Genomic DNA, 20,165 nt, shown 5'->3' with positions numbered 1-20,165 from the left:
TGCACTAACTAACATGTTGTTCCATGATAGTGCTTACTTAGTATTTAAATCTCACATGCAAAAAGTCAACGGGGGATTCCAAGAATCAAACTCGGGACCTCTCGCACCTAAAGCAAGAATAATACCACTAGACCAAATGCCCTATTGCTAAGTACTATGGTTTAAACATTGATTGCCACCATATGTATTTAGTCATATTGTGGTCTTGTGCTCTATGTTAACTTTTACTTAATAAGTTAGTCTTAAAACGAAAATGCACTAAAGAACATGTAGTTCCATGATAGTTCTTACCTAGTATTTAAATCTGATATCCAAAAAGTCAATAGGGCATTCCGAGAATCGAACTCGGGACCTCTCGCACCCAAAGCGAGAACCATACCACTATACCAAATGCCCTCTTACTGTAAAATTTAAGTTAAACATGAAAGATTACCATATTTGGTCATAATGTGTTCACTTGCTTTAATTTGGTCATCTTTGGCCATATTCTTTCATGTTGGTAATTTTTTTTTTTTTGAAATACTGATTATAAATACTGACAAACTAGGCACCAAATGTTTATATCCATTAATTTGTAATGGCCATTTAACACATATTGTTTTGGAAAAACTCAATGAAGCATTCTGAGAATCATATCACTAGAGCAAATCATTTATTGCTAAGCACTTAGTTTATACATTGCAGGTAACCATATGTATTTGGTCATATTGTGGTCTTGTGCTCTAAGTTTACTTTTACTTAATAACCTCATCTTGATAGGAGAATGCACTAAAGAACATGTTGTTCCATGATAGTTCTTACCTAGTATTTAAATCTCACATGCAAAAAGTCAACGGGGCATCTCGAGAATCGAACTCGGGACCTCTCGCACCCAAAGCGAGAATCATACCACAAGACAAAATGCCCTATTGCTAAGTACTATGGTTTAAACATTGATGGCCACCATATGTATTTGGTCATATTGTGGTCTTGTGCTCTATGTTGACCTTTACTTAATAAGTTAGTCTTGGTAGGAAAATGCACTAAAGAACATGTAGTTCCATGATAGTTCTTACCTAGTATTTAAATCTGATATCCAAAAAGTCAACGGGGCATTCCGAGAATCGAACTCGGGACCTCTCGCACCCAAAGCGAGAATCATACCACAAGACAAAATGCCCTATTGCTAAGTACTATGGTTTAAACATTGATGGCCACCATATGTATTTGGTCATATTGTGGTCTTGTGCTCTATGTTGACCTTTACTTAATAAGTTAGTCTTGATAGGAAAATGCACTAAAGAACATGTAGTTCCATGATAGTTCTTACCTAGTATTTAAATCTGATATCCAAAAAGTCAACGGGGCATTCCGAGAATCGAACTCGGGACCTCTCGCACCCAAAGCGAGAATCATACCACTAGACCAAATGCCCTATTGCAAACTACTATGGTTTAAATATTGATGGCCACCATATGTATTTGGTCATATTGTGGTCTTGTGCTCTATGTTGACTTACCAAAAGTTTATATCCATTGATTTTGAATGGCCATTTAACACATATTGTTTCGGAAAAATTAATGAATCATTCTGAGAATCATATTACTAGAGCAAATCATTTATTGCTAAGCACTTAGTTTATACATTGCAGGTAACCATATGTATTTGGTCATATTGTGGTCTTGTGCTCTAAGTTTACTTTTACTTAATAAGATCATCTTGATAGGAGAATGCACTAAAGAACATATTGTTCCATGATAGTTCTTACCTAGTATTTAAATCTCACATGCAAAAAGTCAACAGGGCATCTCGAGAATCGAACTCGGGACCTCTCGCACCCAAAGCGAGAATCATACCACAAGACAAAATGCCCTATTGCTAAGTACTATGGTTTAAACATTGATGGCCACCATATGTATTTGGTCATATTGTGGTCTTGTGCTCTATGTTGACCTTTACTTAATAAGTTAGTCTTGGTAGGAAAATGCACTAAAGAACATGTAGTTCCATGATAGTTCTTACCTAGTATTTAAATCTGATATCCAAAAAGTCAACGGGGCATTCCGAGAATCGAACTCGGGACCTCTCGCACCCAAAGCGAGAATCATACCACTAGACCAAATGCCCTATTGCTAAGTACTATGGTTTAAATATTGATGGCCACCATATGTATTTGGTCATATTGTGGTCTTGTGCTCTATGTTGACTTTTACTTAATAAGTTAGTCTTGATTGAAAAATGCAGTAAAGAACATGTAGTTCCATGATAATTCTTACCTAGTATTTAAATCCGATATCCAAAAAGTCAACGGGGCATTCCGAGAATCGAACTCGGGACCTCTCGCACCCAAAGCGAGAATCATACCACTAGACCAAATGCCCTCTTGCTGTAAAATGTAAGTTAAACATGAAAGACCATATTTGGTCATATTGTGTTAACTTGCTTTAATTTGATCATCTTTGGCCATATTCTATCATGTTGGTAATTTTGTTTTTTGAAATACTGATTATAAATATTGACAAACTAGGCACCAAATGTTTATATCCATTGATTTTGAATGGCCATTTAACACATATCGTTTTGGAAAAAGTCAATGAAGCATTCTGAGAATCATATCACTAGAGAAAGTCATTCATTGCTAACTGTTTAGTTTAAACATTGCAGGTCACCATATGTATTTGGTCATATTGTGGTCTTGTGCTCTAAGTTTACTTTTCCTTAATAAGCTCTTCTTGATAGGAGAATGCACTAAATAACATGTAGTTCCATGATAGTTCTTACCTAGCATTTAAATCTCACAAGCAAAAAGTCAACGGGGCATTTCGAGAATCGAACTCGGGACCTCTCGCACCGAAAGCGAGAATCATACCACAAGACAAAATGCCCTATTGCTAAGTACTATGGTTTAAACATTGATTACCACCATATGTATGTGGTCATATTGTGGTCTTGTGCTCTAAGTTTACTTTTCCTTAATAAGCTCATCTTGATTGGAGAATGCACTAAATAACATGTAGTTCCATGATAGTTCTTACCTAGCATTTAAATCACACATGCAAAATGTCAACGGGGCATTTCGAGAATTGAACTCGGGACCTCTCGCACCAAAAGCGAGAATCATAACACATGACAAAATGCGCTATTGCAAAGTACTATGGTTTAAACATTGATTACCACCATATGTATTTGGTCATATTGTGGTCATGTGCTCTATCTTGACTTTTACTTAATAAATTAGTCTTGATAGGAAAATGCACTAAAGAACATGTAGTTCCATGATAGTTCTTACCTAGTATATAAATCTGATATCCAAAAAGTCAATGGGGCATTCCGAGAATCGAAATCGGGACCTCTCGCACCCAAAGCGAGAATCATACCACTAGACCAAATGCCCTATTGCTAAGTACTATGGTTTAAATATTGATGGCCACCATATGTATTTGGTCATATTGTGGTCTTGTGCTCTATGTTGACTTTTACTTAATAAGTTAGTCTTGATAGGAAAATGCAGTAAAGAACATGTAGTTCCATGATAATTCTTACCTAGTATTTAAATCCGATATCCAAAAAGTCAACGGGGCATTCCGAGAATCGAAATCGGGACATCTCGCACCCAAAGCGAGAATCATACCACTAGACCAAATGCCCTCTTGCTGTAAAATGTATGTTAAACATGAAAGATTACCATATTTGGTCATATTATGTTCACTTGCTTTAATTTGGTCATCTTGGCCATATTCTTTCATGTTGGTAATTTTTTTTTGAAATACTGATTATAAATACTGACAAACTAGGCACCAAATGTTTATATCCATTGATTTTGAATGGCCATTTAACACATATTGTTTTGGAAAAAGTCAATGAAGCATTCTGAGAATCATATTACTAGAGCAAATCATTTATTGCTAAGCACTTAGTTTAAACATTGCAGGTCAACATATGTATTTGGTCATATTGTGGTCTTGTGCTCTAAGTTTACTTTTACTTAATAAGCTCATCTTGATAGGAGAATGCACTAAAGAACATGTTGTTCCATGATAGTTCTTACCTAGTATTTAAATCTCACATGCAAAAATTCAACGGGGCATTCCGAGAATCGAACTCGGGACATCTCGCACCCAAAGCGAGAATCTTACCACTAGACCAAATGCCCTATTTCTAAGTACTATGGTTTAAATATTGATGGCCACCATATGTATTAGGTCATATTGTGGTCTTGTGCTCTATGTTGACTTTTACTTAATAAGTTAGTCTTGATAGGAAAATGCACTAAAGAACATGTAGTTCCATGATAGTTCTTACCTATTATTTAAATCTGATATCCAAAAAGTCAACGGGGCATTCCGAGAATCTAACTCGGGACCTCTCGCACCCAAAGCGAGAATCATACCACTAGACCAAATGCCCTCTTGCTGTAAAATTTAACTTAAACATGAAAGATTACCATATTTGGTCATAATGTGTTCCCTTGCTTTAATTTGGTCATCTTTGGCCATATTCTTTCATGTTGGTAATTTTTCTTTTTTTGAAATACTAATTATAAATACTGACAAACTAGGGACCAAATGTTTATATCCATTAATTTTGAATGGCCATTTAACATATATTGTTTTGGAAAAAGTCAATGAAGCATTCTGAGAATCATATCACTAGAGCAAATAATTTATTGCTAAATATTGCAGGTAACCATATGTATTTGTTCATATTGTGGTCTTGTGCTCTAAGTTTACTTTTACTTAATAAGCTCATCTTGATAGGAGAATGCACTAAAGAACATGTTGTTCCATGATAGTTCTTACCTAGTATTTAAATCTCACATGCAAAAAGTCAACGGGGCATTCCAAGAATCGAACTCGGGACCTCTCGTACCAAAAGCGAGAATCATACCACAAGACCAAATGTTTTATTGCTAAGTACTATGGTTTAACCATTGATGGCCACCATTTGTATTTGGTCATATTGTGGTCTTGTGCTCTGTGTTGACTTTTACTTAACAAGTTAGTCTTGATAGAAAAATGCACTAAAGAACATGTTTTTCCATGATAGTTCTTACATAGTATTTAAATTTTACATCCAAAAAGACAAAGGGGGATTCCTAGAATTGAACTTGGAACCTCTCGCGCCCAAAGCAAGAATCATACCATTGGACAAAATGCGATATTGCTAAGTATTTTGGTTTAAACAATGAAGGCCACCATATGTATTTGGTCATATTGTGGTCTTGTACTCTATGTTGACTTTTACTTAATAAGTTAGTCTTGAAAGGAAAATGCAATAAAGAACGTGTAGTTCCATGATAATTTTTAACTAGTATTTAAATCTTACATCAAAAAATTCAACAGGGCATTCCGATATTCGAACTCGGGGCCTCTCGCACCCAAAGCGAGAATCATACCACTAGACATAATGGCCTATTGCTAAGTAATCTGGTTTAAACATTGATGGCCACCATATGTATTTGGTCATATTGTGGTCTTGTGCTCTATGTTGACTTTTACTTAATAAGTTAGTCTTGATAGGAAAATGCACTAAATAACATTTTTTTCGATGATAGTTTTTACCTAGTATTTAACTTACGCATCCAAAAAGTCAAAGGGGCATTTTGAGACTTGAACTCGATACCTCTCTCACCCAAAGCGAGAATCATACCACTAGACCAAATGCCCTCTTGCTACACAATTAAGGTTAAACATTGACGATCTCCATATTTGGTCATATTGTGGTCACTCTCTCTTATTTGGACATATTTTGCCATATTCTTTCATGTTATTAAAAACATTGTAGAAATACTGATTATGAATAATGATAAACGAGGCACCAAATGATTATATCGAATGACTCTACCTATCCATTTAAAACATATAGTTTTGAAAAAATTCAATGGGGCATTCCGAGAATCAAAGTCGGGACCTCTCGCACCCAAATCGAGAATCATACCACTAGAGCAAATGCCCTATTGCAAGTACTTTGGTTTAAACATTGAAGGCCACCATATGTATTTTATCGTATTGTGGTCTTTAGCTCTAAGTTGACTTTTACTTAATAAGCTTGTCTTGATAGGAGAATGCACTAAAGAACATGTTGTTCCATGATAGTTCTTACCTAGTATTTAAATCTCACATGCAAAAAGTCAACGGGGCATTCCGAGCATCAAACTCGGGACCTCTCGCACCCAAAGCGAGAATCATACAACTAGACCAAATGCCCTATTGCTAAGTACTCTGGTTTAAACATTGATGGCCATCATATGTATTTGGTCATATTGTGGTATTGTGCTCTATGTTGAATTTTACTTAATAAGTTAGTCTTGATAGGAAAATGCACTAAAGAACATGTAGTTCCATGATAGTTTTTACCTAGTATTTAAATCTGATATCCAAAAAGTCAACGGAGCATTCCGAGAATCAAACTCGGGACCTCTCGCACCCAAAGCGAGAATCATACCACTAGACTATATGCCCTCATACTGTACAATTTAAGTTAAACATGAAAGATTACCATATTTGGCCATATTGTGTTCACTTGCTTTAATTTGGTCATCTTTGGCCATATTCTTTCATGTTGTTAAATTTTTTTTTTGAATTACTGATTATAAATACTGACAAACTAGGCACCAAATGTTTATATCCATTGATTTTGAATGGCCATTTAACACATATTGTTTTGGAAAAAGTCAATGAAGCATTGTGAGAATCATATCACTAGCGCAAATCCCTTATTGCTAAGCACTTAGTTTAAACATTGCAGGCCACCATATATATTTGGTCATATTGTGGTCTTGTGGTCTAAGTTGACTTTTCCTTAATAAGTTAGTCTTGATAGGAAAATGCACTAAATAACAAGTTGTTTCATGATAGTTCTTACCTAATATTTAAATCTGATATCCAAAAAGTCAACGGGGCATTCCGAGAATCGAACTCGGGACCTCTCGCACCCAAAGCGAGAATCATACCACTAGACCAAATGCCCTCTTGATGTACAATTTAAGTTAAACATGAAAGATCACAATATTTGGTCATATTGTGTTCACTTGCTTTAATTTGGTCATCTTTGGCCATATTCTTTCATGTTTTTAATTTTTTTTTTTTGAAATACTGACAAACTAGGCACCAAATGTTTATATCCATTGATTTTGAATGGCCATTTTTTACATATTGTTTTCGAAAAAGTCAATGAAGCATTCTGAGAATAATTTCACTAGAGCAAATCATTTATTGCTAAGCACTTAGTTTAAACATTGCAGGTCACCATATGTATTTGGCCATATTGTGGTCTTGTGCTCTAAGTTTACTTCTATTTAATAAGCTCATCTTGATATGAGAATGCACTAAAGAACATGTTGGTCCATCATAGTTCTTACCTAGTATTTAAATCTCACATGCAAAAAGTCAACGGGGCATTCCGAGAATCGAACTCGGGACCTCTCGCACCCAAAGCGAGAATCATGCCACTAAACCAAATGCCTTATTACTAAGTACTATGGTTTAAACATTGATGGCAACTATATGTATTTGGTCATATTGTGGTCTTGTGCTCTATGTTGGCTTTTACTTAATAAGTTAGTCTTGATAGGAAAATGTACTAAAGAACATGTAGTTCCATGATAGTTCTTACCTAGTATTTAAATCTGATATCCAAAAAGTCAACGGGGCATTCCGAGAATCGAACTCGGGACCTCTCGCACCCAAAGCGAGAATCATACCTCTATACCAAATGCCCTCTTGCTGTAAAATTTAAGTTAAACATGAAAGATTACCATATTTGGTCATATTGTGTTCACTTGCTTTAATTTGGTCATCTTTGGCCATATTCTTTCATGTTATTAAAAAATAAAAAAATTGAAATACTGATTATAAATACTGACAATGAAGCATTCCAAGAATCAAACTCGGGACCTCTCACACCCAAAGCGAGGATCATACCACTAGACCAATGCCCTATTGCTAAGTACTTTGGTTTAAATATTGAATGCCACCATATGTTTTTGATCATATTGGTCTTGTTCTCTAAGTTGACTTTTACTTAATAAGTTAGTCTTGATAGGATGATCCAAGATATATATTCTGTGAGATCTCTTTCAATTCAGTCGAATGGTATTGAGCATGTTCGTTACGTTGCCGCTGCGTCTCCTTCCGGCGGCCAAAATTTAAATGTCAACATGGCCAAATAAACGTGAAAGCTGCCGTTGCGGCTAATTTTACGGAGAATATACCAGTGTATTATTTGTCGCCATGAAAAACAAGCGATAGTTAACACTGCCGCTGCGACTTGTTTTAACGGAAGCGGCGACTCATTTCATAGATTTAACAGAAGCGACGACTTGTTTTAAACTCCGGCAACTTTTATATTTCTAGTCGCAGGATGTGATTGCTGCGGCAACTTAACGAACAGGCTAATTATCTTTGAATGTGGATTATGGTTTTCAATGTACTCTCGATAGAAATAGACCAAAAGAAAATTATCTGCAAAAAATCATTAGAAATGGATAGTCTTCGCATCCTACATTTATAATTAGCGTTATATCAATCAGTTGAAAATCCTCCTGTAATTCGATTCATCATAATCTCTTTTATCTTAATGTGATAGTCTTGATCATGCCACTATGACTATGCCAAGTTCTTTGTTATTGACGACCCTAGACAATACATGCATAATTTTGGTGAATCGTTATGTAGATTAACTTAGTTGAAATGCTGAATGTGATGTGAGAAAAATCAGGCACCAATGACAGATATAGATGCAAGAATTCTGAGTTGAATAAATGCATGTGCTTTCTGCAGATCATTTAAACTAAAAAAGTTTTAGTTTGCTGCTCGACCTGATCTTGATTCTCAAAGTTTTAGATGCAAGATTCATTGAAATTTACGTGCGATACATTCCATATTGATATGGTTTGGGTTTGGAGTATCTATTGGTACAATACTAGTTTAAGTACTGTCTCATGTTTTCAGATTGAATCAGCGGAGGGAGGTGTTTTCTGGTTGAAGTCAATGGATGTGAAAGCAATAGCTGAGTCATGGTCCTTTGTTTGTTAAAATGTTTGTGCGCAACTACTGGTGTCTCTAATCTACACCTGATGAAATGCAAGGGAAGCATTAATATTCATTGGCTGGAGTTCGTTGATTAAATACAGAGACGTTGCCAGACATGAGTGAAGGTACGTGACAGTTGAAACTTATTCTTTGGTCTGCCTTTCAACACTTTGTTGATGTCCAAATCGGTCCAATTAAATTATTTTAGTTCGGTATCTAGAGGGTCAAAGTTCTCTTTAATATATGAAAAATTCGGGCTACAATTGATAACGACGGGTTAGAAAATGACGAAAATGAAACAATTGACGAACTGCGAGCTCGTCTAATCGATACTTCGAGAACCTGTTCTCTCGTACAAATTCCCCCTCCGTTTTTTGTGTCTTTTTGTCATACGCCGTGCAATCAATATTTATAGATTATTGTGTCGGTTCGTCATCCGAAAAGACCAAAATAGCCTTCTTGGCCTAGTGATTCCTTTAGGCCTTTTCTGGGCTGGGCCTATTGTAGGGGTGAGATCCACCCCTAACACACTTGATATTGAAAGTTTTAAGGAAATATGGTTTATTTTCATGCTGAAATTTACGTTAATTACTTGCTGTTTGGTCTATATAACCTGACCACTGAAAAAAAAAATCAAAGGGTAGATTCTTAGTTATAACATTTTCAGCAAGACTTTAGAACAAAATTTCCGATAAAGTCAATGGGGCATTCCGAGAATTGAACTCTGGACCTCTCGCACCCTAAGCGAGAATCATACCACTAGACCAAATGCCCCGTTCGTTGAACAGTTTGATCATATTTTTTATTTCATTCTCTTAGTTGACTTTTACTATATAATTAGTTTAGTAGGCTGTCCCTGGATCTAGTCTATGTGACCTTTTCTTAATTGAAAATTAGATGAAATAGTCATTTCCATATTCGGTAGAAAATAAAGAAAAAACGTAAAAAATACGTCATCTAATTTTTTTTTGAACGTTTAATATTTGTAGTTGTTAAATTGGACAAAAAAATACCTGATTTAATTTATGTTGTTTTAAAAAACCATCGTTCTATTTATAATAGTAGATCCATGCTTAAAAAATAACACCATGTGTAACAATAGTGACAGAATTGTTAACTAAGATTAAAAGATAACACCATGTGTAAATAAAAACATTGTTGCCCTTTTATTGTTCCCCCAAATCAACGTGGGATCTAAGAACCCTAAAAGCAAAATTTTCTCAAATCCTGAATGGGTTCTTTGATTAGCTCAACTTCTTTGGTTAGGGGTTTGGCTTGTTGATCCGTTTTATATGTTGGGTAATACTGCTGCTGATTACTTTTGTTGTTCGTTGGAGAAGCTTTCTAAGCTTTTGAAGTTACCTCCAACTGTTGTTGGTGTTACTTTGCTTCCACTTGGTAACCGCGCGCCTGATGTGTTTGCGAGTATAGCTGCTTTTGTTGGTTCGAACAAAGGAGAAGTGGGTCTTAATAACGTCTTGGGTGGTGCCGTATTTGTAACTTTTGTTGTTGTTGGGATTGTTTCGCTTTGTGTTGCGGACAAAGAAGTTAAGATCGATAAAAAATGTTTCATTAGAGACTTGAGTTTCTTCCTTTTCACATTGGTTGTTTTGATGGTGATTTTGATGGTTGGTAAGGTGACAATGGATATCGCTTTGAGGTAATCAAAGAACCCATTCGGGATTTGAAAAAATTTTGTTTTAGGGTTTTTAGATCCCAAATCGATTTGGGGGAAAATAAAAGGATAACAGTGTCTTTATTTGCAACTAATTAACCACGTGGGGTTATTTTTAATCTTCATAAAAAATTAGATGGCGTATTTTTTAGGTTTTTCCTCTAGAAAATAGATATCTCGTTTGTATTGTACTCCGTATAATAATTTCTAGTTTGTATGGTACTCTAATTATATTCCAGTTAGATATTTTTACAAGTGTTCTAACCTTTTCCACCACAAACCAATCAGAAGAGGAAGTCTTTCTCGTCCTACATTTTCTTGAATTAGTTTTATGATCTTGTTTGTCTAAATATTGTTTGGATTTACACTGTTCCAGAATCGTACCACTAGACCAAATGCCCTGTTGTTTATGTACACAACTGAAGCACTATAACCATGAAGTTAGAATCTACTGTTCGAGTTAATGCATGATTTTTGGTTCTGTTGAATCTGCAGTATGAGTGTAGTATGATTCTTGATTGCTTGTGTAAGTCTGAAGTATGCCAGAAGTTTCTCTGCTGAATCTAAGACACTATCTAGCTTATTAGTCGCTGGTGTAGAATCATGCATCTTCCTTTTCTCTTATTTTAGGATCTATGCCAAATGTTCACTGTTGTATGTCAAGCTGTCTATTCCTTTTGTGCAGTGAGAGAGAGAGAGAGAGTATCCTTTTCTGGAGTGTGTTTTTTCTCATCTGTCCTTGGTTCTCTAATGCAGCTATGTAGTGCAATTTCTGTGATAAGAGTCTTTCAGGACAAAGAGGCATTCAAATTGAATATAAACACCAAATCCTGCTGAAATGGAAGATGCGTTTTTATGTACCCTTGGACATGTTCTCTCATTTCCTTCTCAAAGGTACTTCTGTTGCAATTTTGTTTTAATTTCTTTTGAAGAACACATCAGTGCTTGAAACATTTTGTCCAGGATGAGAACTAGATTCGTCAGGAGGGTGAAAAGTATTTCAACTAATTTTTAACTAGAGATCAGGAAATAAGGATTATTAGTTATCACATTACAGCTACCAAAATCTTGATCAGAGCCGCATCTGTAACTTAGTAGACTAAATGCCCTGCTGTTGTGTCCTTTTAGTTTTATGCATGTTGTTTGGGGTTTAAGCAGCTCCTGGAAACTCTTGCAGAGCTGGCTTAGTTTCTCATTGTGTAGTAAACGTCCTAGTGAATTGAATTTATATGTTTGCCCAACCATATACTGGAATGTAACCAAATGACCTGAGGTGGCTCAGAGATTAAAGATGTTCATCAAAAAAGTTCTAGTGACTTTATTCATCTTGTTGGCAAGAACTAAGGTCCTGGTGAAATCAATGGTGAATTAAGTTCTTGTGGTCATACTTATCTTAGGTGTTGAGTTGAGCTCTCATTTTTAAGATTGTAACCTCTCTCTATACATACACAGGACCATCAAGAATCTCTTTACTTTGTAATTGCTATGCTTCAGAGGTCGGTCTTTGTTAATTAATAAAACGCCGCATATATCATTCCGTTTATTTCTTCTCGTTGCCTCAATATAACATAACAATGTGTGCATAGTTTACAAATACCAAGACAGTCTTCAAATTCAGATACAACAACTAACTGACTTACAAATATAAGAACTTCTACTACTGTCAAAAAGATGGGCAAAAACATACTGAGTGGGGTGACTCAGACAAGAGTTAGCTTAGCCTTTTTCTGGGACCGTATTCTTTCCAGAACGGTTTGCACATTGCGGTGATCAGACGCAGAAGCATAGTCTATAGCTGTACCACTAGTCTGAGTATCCTTGTCAGTAAAAAATGGTGACATCTCAGGTAAAATCTCAATCCCCGCCAAATGGTGTGCCCACTTATATGGTCTCGAAGTTCTGCTCATATCAAATAAATGATCATCGCCAAGAATGAGCTTTGCTGACTGAACAAACAAACAAAAGAAAGTAAGTATCAATGCTTTTAAGAAAATAGTCGTTATAAAATGAATGTAAAGTGATAAAAAGGATATATGTATGCACCTGATGAGGAGGCTCAAGACCAGCATCTTCTGGAAATAAGTTACATAGTATACTTTTCTCAAGTTCATCCTGAGACTCTTCAATGCCAACACATACAACGTTCAACTTCAACAAGTACTCAAACTTTAGCACGACAGGTCTATCGGATTTCGGATCTGGAATCTCAACATCATATACGTGAAGGACAACTTTAAGAGGATGACTCTCATATAGTCCTCCCTCATCAGAACCCTCTTTCTTGGGTCGTTTCCTTTGCCTTTTTCCATCATCATCTTCACCATCATCCTCCAATCTTAGACTCTCTGTATATACATGTCATTTAAAAGAGCAAATAAGGACTTTATTTTCAGTACTAATTTCAACAAAAGGTTTCACAACTGCTAACCTGAGTTCTGTTCTGCCTGCTCCCGGGCATAAGTTTGAGCATCCTTAAGGCTCCCAGATACCTCGAGATCTATATTCTCTTCAAAAGCTTCCTTTCGTGCCATGAACTACGAATATATAACATAAAGCGGCAGAGGAAGAAGCTCAGCTAAATTATGATACTTCAGCTTCTTCGGATCCGGCAAACTCAACTGGCTCTGTACTGGCAAAGATGCTTTCTTTAAAGATTTGAGATGCACTGGAAGACTTGACAGAAACTTGTTACGCTCTTCATTACTTTCCACCAAACTCTTCTTATGTTGTTCCAACCTCTCTCTAAGCTTGCATAGTTCTTTCCTCTGTGTGCATAAAAGCTTAACCACTCAAAATCACATTTGAACCACAAAAACTCCTAATAACATGAACTTGGTCCAACAAATTCGAGCCTAAACATATTCAATCACATAAGAATCTTAAACTGAGTCTCTTAATTAATTACCTGATGAAGCTCAAAATTGAGTCTTTTAAGCATCAAATCATGAGAAGTATCATTTGAAAGAGTTTGAGACTTGATTGCTTCAGGAGCTTCACTGAAGAACTCTAGTTCAGATATGAGTCGATGTTGGGATACCTAGATTTGAAATCTCTGCTAGCTTTATTAGCTTTGAGGTAATGACTCTTCTCATACATGAGATTGTGAATCGTGAAATCCACCGGAGATTTTGCTAACTCAGTCTCAGTTTTAACTTTCTCTTCCTCTACAAGAATCGCGCGATTCGCTTTTCGCAGATTGATGAAGTTGAGAAACATCTGAGTGAGGAGTTCTCGATTCTCGGATTTGGGTTTTCCTTTTTGCTTGATTGAGAGCATCCTCTCGAAGATGGCCTCGATGTAGGCTTTGGTCTCTTGAAGTAGCTCTACCGGTGATTTATTCGCCGTAGCCACCATGTTGTTCGCCATCTCCGATTGCAAGATTCCTTTCTCCTAAACTCGCCGAGCTCCGAGAGAGGGTTTTGTGTTTCTAACTGAGGCGGTCTGGTTTGGTTCGACATTTTGGTATTTCAATGTTCGGTTTGGAAAATTTGACAAAGTTATACTAAAATTGGAGTTTAGTTCGGTTTGTAAATGAAAATTTTCGGTTTAATTTGGTACAAATAAAACTAAATAGGTTATTATTAATTAGTTTCGGTTAATTTGATATTGTTTGGTTTGTTTGGTAAATTGAATTTTGGTCATTTTTGTTTGTTAGGTTAGTTCCAGACCGAACATATTTGAACGGTTATTTTGATAAATTTGTGCTGAAATTGGAATAGAAACCAAATGTGGTTAAGTTTATTATTTAAATATTTTGGCTTCATTTTGTATACTCCCTTATTTTGGATCAAAATTTAAATAATATTTCGATTATCTCGGTTTGGTATTTCCGAACCGAACGAAGTCGAACCATTAATTAAAAAAAAGTATGGTTCTTTACTTCTTTTTGCCGGCTAGCTTCATCTAATTAACCAAATTAGACAAATTTCGGTTTAGTTCAGTTTTATATGTTTTCATAAAAGTAACATTATAAATTACCAAACCACGAAAACGCGTCGTTTTAAATAGCAAATATAAAGAAGAGAGGTGTCTCTGGGTGTACGGAGGTTTTGGTTGATTCGTATTCCTGAGAGAATGGGAAAGGTCAGAGGCGAAGTAGAAGAAGAAGAAGGTGAAGCAATTGTAGCTCTAGGCTCTCTCTTCAATCTTACTCAAATCCATCTATGGTAATAATTCTTGATTTTTATCAGAGGATTTAGCTCTTTCGTTGAGTTTTCAGCTGGTTTTTTTTTTTTTTGTTATTGTCTGATTCTCGTCTGTTTAAATACTCAGGGACGATGGGTCTACAGATACTCATTTGGTTCCTCTCTTCCATGAACACAGTGGCGTAAGTGTTCTTTGTAAAGTTGAATTTTGTCTTATGTTTCTGTGAATTTTGGGTTCAAATTTTGGTTATTTTTATTTGTATTGCAGATATCCCCAAACAAGAGTGTTGATGGAATTGCGAGTATGTCTTACTTTTATAAAGTATTGTTTTTTTACTTATTCTGGTAAAGATGTTTAAAAGTTGTTGAATTTGAAATTTTTGTTTGAAGATATTAGGTCTGAGGAGATGGGATTGATGAAAGAGATGAATGCTATGGGTCTTCCGGTTACCTTTCGAACAAATAAGGAGGTACCCTTTTGATCCAGTTATCAAAATTCATTGGTTTTTAGTTAGTTTGGCATGCTCTGAGAATTCATCTACTTATGCAGTGGAAAAACAGAACAAGAGGCTACCAAAAGAAAGGACTCAAGGTTCAAATAAACGACGAGGCTAATGTTCTTTTCATAGAAGAAGACAACAAGGATGTAGCATCCACTTTATATTTGGTTTCTGATTTGAAGACTTCTGATTATGCTATTGGTGATAATGAGGAAGTTCACAAACCGTGTGTAGAAGATGATTGTGTTCAAAGTACCACCCTGAAAAAAGAAAATCATGATGTTGTTTTAGGAAGCTGTCTCTTGGGAAATGGAGATGGAGAGTCTCAGGGTGATAAACATGAATCTAATGAATGGAAAGTCTACTGGGATTCTTATTATGGAAGGAGTTATTTTTACAATGTTAAGACACAAGAGTCCACATGGGAGCCGCCACTTGGGATGGAGCATCTAGCTTATAGCAACGAAAGCCACAACTTGACTGAATTGGCTGTAGAGGTGATTGAGATGGATACCTGCCCTTTTATCTTTCTTGTAAACTTTCAGGAGATCTTGTTCATTTAGGTGTGTTTGATTCTTTTCTTTTTGGTATTAAGACAACAGAGAAGCAACATGATGCCCTGTTTGGAACTGGACCTGCTGATGATGTTAATGCTGAAAAACCTGATGATCTTGGTGGAGTTTGTCAGATTCAACGTGAAACAGAAGCTATAGCGGAAGTTAACAGGTATAAAAATTTAATATAATGTGGTCTTTCTCCTGCTGATTTTAGCATGGCATTATGTTCCTGGACTGAACTTAGTTGAACTGAGATTTTTACAAGGGATCAAACAACCATACTTTCTTTCATATCTTTTAGTATTAGCTATTGATCATTACAACGTTGATCTAATTAGTATGTGTCAGTCTTACCCATTGTACTGAGCACTGATAAGCAATCTGGTGTGGAAATATTTGATATATACGCAGAACTTTTTTGGTACAACTAAAAACGTTGAGAGTGTGTAGTGGTCTTGGTTGAAGCTATTGATATAAACCCTATTGAATCAAACATTTAGCTATGTTATAATTTTAAGTGCCATAACTTTGAAACTACCGGTATGCTTCATAAACGTAAAGTTGATTTTCTATGTGTTGTTGAGCGTCTTTAGCAACAGCCTTCTAACATTTTCCTTGTTTCCAGTTTGACTGATACATACCAAGAAACTTCCGTTGGAAATCAATCTTTTGATATTACTACTCTTGATGAAGAGGGAAACGGTGCATCTGTTGTTGTCAATTCCGTTAGCAAGGCTAAGAAGGAGTCCAGAAGAGCTCGAGCCAAAAAGAAATTACTCAATTCGTACACAGGTTTGCAATACCACTTATTGCATACATGTAGCTTTGAATTTTCATAGCTGCAGTTGGTCCGGTTTTAAAATCTTTTGGATTCTTCTGTGAGCAGGGACTGGAATGAAAGGTGTTCTTGAAGAATACTCTGCAATCCTTGGCAAGTATTGGTGCCAAAGATACCTCCTCTTCTCCAGATTTGATGAAGGCATCAAAATGGACGAGGAAGGATGGTTTTCTGTCACTCCTGAACTTATAGCTAAGCATCATGCCGCACGTTGTAATGAAGGCATAGTCATTGACTGTTTTACAGGAGTTGGTGGAAATGCCATTCAGTTGGCATCAAGGTGATTGAACATACACTCTTTATACTCAAGTTTTTACATTTTTTAGTACATAATATTGGCAGTTCTTAGTCACTCAATCATTGCTAGATTTCCTCACGATAGCAGGATTTAAATCTAACTAAGAGTTCTCCACCAACTGGTGGAAGTAAGGTTTTAAACATTTTGGGCAATTTTCTTGTCTAATTTTCTGCTTTGTTGCCCCTTTTTAGGAGTCACTATGTAATTGCAGTTGATTTGGATCCAAAGAAACTTGATTTAGCACAGCATAATGCTGCCATATATGGTGTTGCTGATAAAATCGACTTTGTGAAGGGAGACTTCTTTGACTTGGCACATAACTTGAAGGTCTTTTTCTTCAACTCGTCTTATATATTTTGGTTTTCGTGTAGCCACTGAACTAAAAATTCATTTTACAGGCAGGCACTGTATTCCTATCGCCTCCCTGGGGAGGCCCTGATTATCTTAAAGCAAGTACGTATGACATGAAGACAATGTTGAGACCTCGTGATGGGTATATCTCTTGTGCTGATTATTTATTATGTGATTAAGAGTTTTTGAGCTCCTTAATCTCTTTCGAGGATAAGAAATATTGACTCACTGTCCCTGAATGATGCAGAGACGCTTTATTTAAGGCGGCCATGAACATTGCGTCAACAGTCATTATGTTTCTTCCAAGAAATGTTGATATTAACCAATTGGCAGAACTAGCCTTATCAACATCTCCTCCATGGTCACTGGAGGCAAGTGTTTTTTTTCTTATCAGTTTCCTAGTTAATCGATTATGTATGTGCGCATATTGTTTGGAATTTAAAAAGGCGTTCCAAGAATTTGGATAGATTCTGATGCTTATTCATGATGGTTAAAAGCTGATGATTTGTCATCATGTTGCATTGGTGAAAACTGTATGGTATTTGATATATATATTGGAAACAAACTCCATTTGTCTAACGGGCAAGCACCAATGTTTTCAGGTAGAAAAGAACTACTTAAATGGGAAGCTGAAGGCGATAACAGCATATTACGTCAGACAAAAATAGCTCTTAGAACTTATAAGAAGACAGCGGGCGATGCAGGAAGACCCCAAAGGGCGAAAGGTACCTTGCAATCTGCATTTGTGTCAGCTTGTTGAATCCAAGTAGATGAAAAGTGTTGTGATCATAAGTTTAAGTGTTGTGATCATAAGTTACGCGTTTGTATGTAAAAAATGTGTTTGGTAAACTCAGGGTTTAAGCCCATTCGATATAAAACTCCGATTCAGAAATTTTGTGTTATGCAATCAATCATTGCTTCAAACTGTGAATTTAAAATGAAAACTTGTGTAAGAAAACGAAGTGAGACAAAAGTCTTTCTAATTTTCTATATTGTTGCTCACACTCTATATCTCCACAGACATTTTTTTCGGGATCATGTGCAACAGCATCGTACTGTTGAATCTTATCCTCTGTTTGGCCAAGCAAACAGAACACGATGGGAAGCAATATACAGCCAAAAAAATGTACATTTGTCCGAATTAGAAAATCAGAACATTTATTTATGTTTTAGCCATCTTCTACAAGCAACAGCCATATTCGAAAAACATCACTAAATGTCTCATGTTTCTGGCCCAGCTTGTACAAAATCTCTCACTCACATACATATTTGCTTCTTCCTTCAATGCTGAGTTAGTTCGGTAAGTTTCATGGTAACTTCTCTTATTCTTGCATATAAATAGAGATTGCAAGCCAATAACGTGTGTGATGTGGATGCGTGATTTTATAAAAGTTTGGAAATGTACTTTACTTCACACAATTTTGTTATAATTTCACATAAGAAAAGCCAATTACAAAGTTGGTAAATTAACTGAAAAGGCATAGTTACAAAATATATATAGGGCTCTAAAGGGAAAAAAAAACCGAGAAAGTAAAAGACAACACAAAACTGAGAATGGAACCATACAGAATATCTTTAGTATTGTAAATTTTGAATCATTTGCTAGACAATTTGCTTTTGATAAAAAGACAGGCAAATCAAAATAATTAGTATCCAATACACATATTAACATCTATTCGTTGGGAAGTTGAGAAGACATTATAATTTGTTCTTGTTGGATGAAAAATTAAATGATTATTCACTTAGTTAACATTAGTAAATGGCAAAAAAGTACTAGAAAATGTTTGAAATGAAATTTATAAGGTGATTCTGTTTTTTAAATAATTTCTTTTCGTATGTTTGTAAAAGGATAAACATATTTTTAAAAATGTATAGGCATTATAATAATATATTGCACGTTTCTGTGCTTAAGAAATAAATTAGTTTTATTATTTTTTTTGTTGACATAACAAGATGTCAAAAGATTCAAAACATTTTTTAATTTAAGCTATTTTGTCTAATATTATTATTTTGAATTATTGTTTATTTGTGTAACGATTTTTACAAACCGAATAAAAATTCTATTTTGGTATGCACATCAAGAATCCATATATCGTGATATATATAAAGATTCTTACGAGTATATACTATAGAGAGAGAGCAACCCTAAATAGACATCGTGATGCGGTTATATATATCATGACTCAAATATATGTCAATTATTAGGCCATCTGGATTGGGAGAACTGATTTGGTGTTCTTAACCTTATTAAAACTGATAATATAGGAAATAGTCATTAAGAACATGTTGTTAGTTCTTGATGTAGAATTGATTTTGGGTCAGTTCTTGGGTGACGTGGCAACTCGTGAATGGATACAATTTTTTGCAAAGGAAAAAACATTTATTTGTTTGGAGGAAGTTTTGTTTTTTTTTTTTATTTATATCTTTAATGTTTTTTTTGTTTCATAAAAATTTGGTATTGTATTTTGAATTTTAGTATAAGTTTTTTAAGTTTCCAATTTAAATGTTATTTTTTGAAGTTTTTAAAATTGTAATATGTTTGTTTGTTTTTTTTATTTATATCTTTAGTGGTTTTTGTTTCATAAAAATTTGGTATTGTATTTTGAATTTTAGTATAAGTTTTTTAAGTTTGCAATTTAAATGTTATTTTTTAAAGTTTTTAAAATTGTAATATGTTTTAGATTATTATATTATTAAATCTTATGATCTTAAATAAACAAAATATCTAAACTAATGATCTTACATTATGTTAATAATATTTTTACTTTAAAAACACCCAAATCAGTTATC

At 35.2% G+C, this 20,165-nt stretch overlaps 3 protein-coding genes and 2 non-coding genes across 5 annotated transcripts; 2 read left to right on the top strand and 3 right to left on the bottom strand.

Annotated features, from left to right (window-relative positions):
- Positions 2,794-2,865, bottom strand: TRNAR-UCG. The gene has a single exon. It is a non-coding gene; the product is annotated as a tRNA-Arg (tRNA).
- On the bottom strand, positions 9,714-9,785 carry TRNAP-AGG. The gene has a single exon. It is a non-coding gene; the product is annotated as a tRNA-Pro (tRNA).
- LOC104777618 (cation/calcium exchanger 4-like) lies at positions 10,112-11,530 on the top strand. The gene is made up of 2 exons (XM_010501898.2): positions 10,112-10,671; positions 11,443-11,530. The coding sequence occupies exons 1-2, from the start codon at positions 10,304-10,306 to the stop codon at positions 11,462-11,464; spliced, it is 390 nt and encodes a 129-aa protein (XP_010500200.1). The 5' UTR covers positions 10,112-10,303; the 3' UTR covers positions 11,465-11,530.
- Positions 10,296-14,112, bottom strand: LOC104777619 (THO complex subunit 5A). The gene is given in 5 exon segments (XM_010501899.2): positions 10,296-12,632; positions 12,730-13,031; positions 13,115-13,451; positions 13,592-13,707; positions 13,710-14,112. Coding segments are annotated over 5 exon segments (1,344 nt in total). The 5' UTR covers positions 14,053-14,112; the 3' UTR covers positions 10,296-12,386.
- LOC104777617 (trimethylguanosine synthase) lies at positions 14,726-18,319 on the top strand. Its single transcript, XM_010501897.1, has 12 exons — positions 14,726-14,852; positions 14,959-15,013; positions 15,100-15,133; positions 15,222-15,301; positions 15,382-15,828; positions 15,927-16,057; positions 16,514-16,680; positions 16,775-17,006; positions 17,216-17,351; positions 17,423-17,517; positions 17,623-17,746; positions 17,978-18,319. The coding sequence occupies exons 1-12, from the start codon at positions 14,761-14,763 to the stop codon at positions 18,041-18,043; spliced, it is 1,659 nt and encodes a 552-aa protein (XP_010500199.1). The 5' UTR covers positions 14,726-14,760; the 3' UTR covers positions 18,044-18,319.

Source organism: Camelina sativa, chromosome 3 (genome assembly GCF_000633955.1).
Source record: "Camelina sativa cultivar DH55 chromosome 3, Cs, whole genome shotgun sequence".
Lineage (NCBI taxonomy): Eukaryota > Viridiplantae > Streptophyta > Magnoliopsida > Brassicales > Brassicaceae > Camelina > Camelina sativa.
Note: the sequence above shows the minus strand (reverse complement) of the source record. Positions and strands in the feature narration are given on the sequence as shown.

Excerpts from the sequence above, each read along its gene's own strand:
- LOC104777618 (XM_010501898.2), top strand. The coding sequence starts at position 10,304 with ATGTTGGGTAATACTGCTGCTGATTACTTTTGTTGTTCGTTGGAGAAG. Across the intron at positions 10,672-11,442 it reads ACAATGGATATCGCTTTGAG|CTATGTAGTGCAATTTCTGT; the intron begins GTAATCAAAGAA and ends TCTCTAATGCAG.
- LOC104777617 (XM_010501897.1), top strand. The coding sequence starts at position 14,761 with ATGGGAAAGGTCAGAGGCGAAGTAGAAGAAGAAGAAGGTGAAGCAATT. Across the intron at positions 15,829-15,926 it reads TGACTGAATTGGCTGTAGAG|ACAACAGAGAAGCAACATGA; the intron begins GTGATTGAGATG and ends TTTGGTATTAAG. Across the intron at positions 17,007-17,215 it reads GCCATTCAGTTGGCATCAAG|GAGTCACTATGTAATTGCAG; the intron begins GTGATTGAACAT and ends GCCCCTTTTTAG.